Below are 4,782 nucleotides of genomic sequence, written 5' to 3'. Positions count from 1 at the left end.
CCCCCCGGCGGCGTGGCACTGAGTGGCCAGCCCGGCGGCCCCTTCCTCAACCCGGCGCTCAGCCAGCAGCAGCAGCAGCAGCAGCAGCAGCAGCACGCGGCCGGGGCGGGGGCCCTAGCGGGCCCCTCGGGCGGCTTCTTCCCCGGGAACCTGGCCCTGCGGGGCCTGGGGGCCGACGCGAGGCTTTTACAGGAGCGGCAGCTGCAGCTGCAGCAGCAGCGCCTGCAGCTGACTCAGAAGCTGCAGCAGCAGCAGCAGCACCTCCTGGGCCAGGTGGCTCTGCAGCAGCAGCAGCAGCAGCAGCAGCAGCAGGGCCTGGGGGCCAAGCCGCAGGGCCTGCTGCCCCCCGGCAGCCACCAGGGCCTCCTGGTCCAGCAGCTGTCTCCCCAGGGCCCCCCCGGGCCCTCGGGCATGCTGGGCCCTGCCCAGGTGGCGGTGATGCAGCAGCAGCAGCAGCAGCAGCAGCAGGTGCACCCTGGAGGTCTGGGCCCCCAAGGCCCCCACAGGCAGGTGCTCCTGGCCCAGCCCCGCATGCTGGGCTCCCCTCAGCTGGCCCAGCAAGCACAAGGCCTGATGGCCCACCGCCTGGTCATGGCGCAGCAGCAGCAGCAGCAGCAGCAGCAGCAGCAGCAGCAGCAGCCCCCGCCGCCTCTGGCGGGTCTCTCCCACCTCCAGCAGGGGCTGATGCCTTCTGGCGGGCAGCTGAAGCTGGGCACGCAGGCCCTGGGGACGCCACAGCCGCCACAGCCGCCGCTGGGACTCCTGAATCAGGGCCGAACTCTATTGCCTCCCCAGCAGCCGCCGCCGCCGCCGTTGCTGCCCCCCGCAGCCGGCTCTCAGCCGCCACCGCCGCCGCAGGGGGCCCTGGGGCCCGGCCTACCTGCCAAACCCCTCCAGCACTTTCCCAGCCACGGAGCCTTGGGCCCGGCCCTCTTGCTGAGCCAGGGGCTGCCCGCGGGCCTAGCAGGCAAGGAGCAAGCCGGGGCAGAGCCGGTGCTGGTGGCCGAGGGGGCCGAAGCCTCTTCCGTCCACCTGGGAGGACCGCTGGCGTTGGCTGCCCCGGCAGAACCCCTGCCCCCGGAGCCGGGGGAGGGGAAGCCCCCCCTCCCCGGGGACGCCCACCTCCTCGTGCCCCAGCCCCAGCCCCCTCCTCAGATGAACTCCCTGCAGCTACAGGCCCCTCTGAGAGTCCCGGGGCAGCAGCCTCCGCAGCCGCAGGCTGGCTCACTCCATCCGGCCGGCAGTGCCGGCCACGGGCCCGTGGCTGGCGGACAACCCCCCGAAGGGACTTCGATGCCTCACCTGTTGGCGCAGCCCCCCGGCCCCGTGGGGGAGCGAGCCCTGAAGGGGAGCCCCAGGCCGCAGCCGCCCAAGGCCGGCCCCCCGCCCCCCGCGGGGCATCCGGGGATGCCCACGGTGGGACAGCTCCGGGCCCAGCTGCAGGGCGTCCTGGCCAAGAACCCGCAGCTCCGGCACCTGAGTCCCCAGCAGCAGCAGCAGCTGCAGGCCCTTCTCGTGCAGAGGCAGCTGCAGCAGGGCCAGGTGCTCCGGCCCACGGCGCCCTGCGTGGAGCCCGGGACGCAGCCTTCTTCCTTGCAGGGCCTCCTGGGCCGCCAGCCCCACCCGGGGGGCTTCCCAGGAGCGCCATCGGGGCCCCTGCAGGAGCTGGGGGCGGCGCCCCGGCCCCAGGGCCCCTCCCGCCTCTCTGCCCCCCAGGGAGCCGTCGCATCGGGGCCGGGCCTCGGCCTCGCACAGCCCCCTCCTCTGCCATCCAGCCCCCAAGAGCCAAAGAGACCTTCCCCGCGACTGCTGCCCCCCAGCCCTCAGCTTCCCGCCGAGGCCCAGCTNCCAGCCCTCAGCTTCCCGCCGAGGCCCAGCTCCCCCCTGCACAGACGGAGACCCCCAAACCCCACGAATCCTCCTTGGAGTTACCTTCAGGAGACGTTGTGCCCCCCTCCCCGGCGGCCCCCCAGCTCCCGGAGGCTTTCTTTGCCAAGGGGCCCGGCCCCTGGGAAGCCCCGGACGGCCTGGCCGAGGCCCGCAAGCCCGAGCAGAACAACCCGGGGCCTGGAGAGATGGAGCGGGTGAACGGGCAGGAGCTGCAAGAGCCGCCCCGACTCATGATCAAGCAGGAGCCCCGTGAGGAGCCGTGCGCCCTGGGCGCCCAGATGGTCAAGCGAGAGGCCAACGGAGAGCCTGCGGGCACCCCCGGGACCAGCAACCACCTCCTGCTGGCGGGCGGCCGATCGGAGGCCGGCCACCTGCTCTTGCAGAAGCTGCTTCGGGCAAAGAACGTCCAGCTCGGGGCGGGCCACGGCCCCCCCGAGGGGCTGCGAGCCGAGATCAATGGGCACATCGACAGCAAGCTGGCCGGCTTGGAGCAGAAGCTTCAGGGCACCCCCGTCTGCAAAGAGGTGAGAACCTCTGCACGGGGCTGGTGGGGGATGGGACCGCCCAGAGGCTTGGGGGGCGGTGGAGGGTCCCTCACGGCGGACCTGTCTGGCACAGGATGCTGCAGCCAAGAAACCGCTGACTCCCAAACCCAAGAGGGTGCAGAAGGCGGGCGACAGGGTAGCAAGCTCCCGAAAGAAGCTACGGAAGGAAGATGGGGTGAAGGCCAACGAGGCCCTGCTAAAGCAGCTGAAGCAGGTACCCTGGGCCTGGGCAGGTGGGGGAGGGTCCGGGGAGGGCCCCTGGCCCTGGAGGCCCCGGGGCTAGACTGGGGGAGCCCCCCCCCCCCCCCGGCCGTGGAGGTCTCAGGCTTTTCTCTCCCTGCCCACCAGGAGCTGTCCCTGCTGCCCCTCACTGAGCCCAGCATCACCAACAACTTCAGCCTTTTCGCACCCTTTGGCAGCGGCTGCCTCATCAACGGGCGGAGCCAGCTGAGGGGGGCCTTTGGGAGCGGGGCGCTGCCTACCGGCCCCGACTACTATTCGCAGCTTCTAACCAAGGTCTGGAGGGGCAGCACCGGGGCCGGGGGTTGGGGCGGGGTAGGGGGGCTGCCCTGTGGTGGGCCAGCTCAGGGGCTTGTTGCCATCATAACCACCGTCCCTTCTTGCCCCCCAGAATAACCTGAGTAACCCACCGACGCCACCGTCCTCCCTGCCGCCCACCCCACCACCGTCAGTGCAGCAGAAGCTGGTGAACGGGGTCACTCCTTCTGAGGACCTGGGGGAGCAGCCTAAAGATGCCGCCCCGGCCCGAGAGGCTGACGGGGGGCCCCGCGGTAAGCAGACCCCCAACTCCCTCCCTCTGTGGTGCTCCTTAGGCTCGAAGAGCACCAGCCCCGGGAGGGTCCGTCCCCCTCTCTTTGGCACGGGGCGCCTCCGAGCCCAGGACAGAAGCCCAGTCGTGCCCATGCCCCTTCTTGTCCTCTGCCCCCAGATGCCCCCGAAGTGAAGAGCTTGGATCTGCTGGCGGCGCTTCCCACGCCTCCTCACAACCAGACCGAGGATGTCAGGTCGGAAAAGGAAGGGGGGGCGGGGTGCTCCGTCTCGGGGTTCTGGGGAGCCTGGGTTGGGGCTAAAGCGATGGGAACGTGTCCCTGCTCTATAGGATGGAGAGTGACGAGGAGAGCGACTCCCCGGATAGCATCGTCCCGGCCTCTTCGCCCGAGAGCATCCTGGGGGAGGAGGCGCCTCGGTTTCCCCAGCTGGTGTCGAGCCAGCAGGAGCAGGACGACAGGGCCCTGTCCCCAGTCATCCCCATCATCCCCCGGGCCAGCATCCCAGGTGTGCGGGCGAGGGACAGTGGGCCTGGGGCCGAGCAGGAAGAGGGCTGGCCCTGGGGCCGGGGAAGGCTCAGCCTCCCTGATTGGGGTGCTGAAGCCACCTTTGGGGAAATGGGATGTTAACAGAGTTAAGAGGGGAGCGTGTGGAAGAAGGCTTGTGAAAGCTTCATTCTTGTTGGGGGGGACAGTCAGGTACCAGCTGGGCCTTCGGGGTCTCCCTTGTCCTCTTTAGTCTTCCCAGATCCCAAGCCCTATGGAGCTCTGGAGCTCGAGCCGGCAGGAAAGCTGTCCGCCGCTGCCTGGGAGAAGGGCAAAGGGAGTGAGGTGTCCGTCATGCTGACCGTCTCTGCCGCTGCCGCCAAGGTACCCCGGGGTGGTGGGGGGTGCAGGGCGAGAGGGGAAGAACCTCGGCCTCTACTAGAAGGGCAGGGCCGCCCCGAGGGCCCCCCATGACACCACTCTCTCCCCAAACCCCGACCGGGGGCAGAATCTGAACGGCGTCATGGTGGCTGTGGCCGAGCTGTTGAGCATGAAGATTCCCAGCTCCTATGAGGTGCTGTTCCCAGAGAGCCCTGCCCGGGCTGGGGGCACCGAGCCCAAGAAGGGGGAAGCAGAGGGGCCCGGTGAGTATGGCGGGGGTTGGGGCAGGAGGCCGGAGGGAAGGGGAGCTGGTCCTACCTCCCCCCTCCCCACAGGTGGGAAAGAGAAGAGCCTCACAGGAAAGGCCGCAGAGGGGGGCAGCGACTGGCTGAAACAGTTGGATGCGGTGCTGCCCGGCTACACCCTCAAGAGCCAGCTGGACATCCTGAGCCTCCTTAAGCAGGTGGGGCCCTGGTGGGGGGGTGGACCCCAAGGGAGGTGCCGGGGCTCGAGGCACCAGTCCGGTGTGCTGGGGACGGTCGGGGAGGCCTGCCTGGACCCCCGGCGCTGACGCCGTAGGAATGTCTCCGTAGGAAAGCCCTGCCCCGGAGCCACCCGCCCAGCACTGCTACACCCACAACGTCTCCAACCTGGATGTCCGACAGCTCTCGGCCCCACCCCCCGAGGAGCCC

General features: G+C 70.2%; 1 protein-coding gene across 1 annotated transcript; it reads left to right on the top strand.

Moving 5' to 3' along the window:
• Window positions 1-3: 3 nt before the first annotated feature.
• LOC123255978 (histone-lysine N-methyltransferase 2D-like) lies at window positions 4-4,779 on the top strand (the record flags this gene model as incomplete). The annotated part of the gene is made up of 11 exons (XM_044684684.1): window positions 4-1,839; window positions 1,872-2,414; window positions 2,509-2,649; window positions 2,784-2,951; window positions 3,067-3,226; window positions 3,385-3,460; window positions 3,556-3,731; window positions 3,963-4,093; window positions 4,218-4,353; window positions 4,426-4,553; window positions 4,684-4,779. Coding segments are annotated over 11 exons (3,591 nt in total), but the record flags the coding sequence as incomplete, so codon positions are not given.
• Between the last annotated feature and the right edge of the window lie 3 nt (window positions 4,780-4,782).

The sequence above is a fragment of the Gracilinanus agilis genome, unplaced genomic scaffold (genome assembly GCF_016433145.1).
Source record: "Gracilinanus agilis isolate LMUSP501 unplaced genomic scaffold, AgileGrace unplaced_scaffold54935, whole genome shotgun sequence".
Lineage (NCBI taxonomy): Eukaryota > Metazoa > Chordata > Mammalia > Didelphimorphia > Didelphidae > Gracilinanus > Gracilinanus agilis.
Note: the sequence above shows the minus strand (reverse complement) of the source record. Positions and strands in the feature narration are given on the sequence as shown.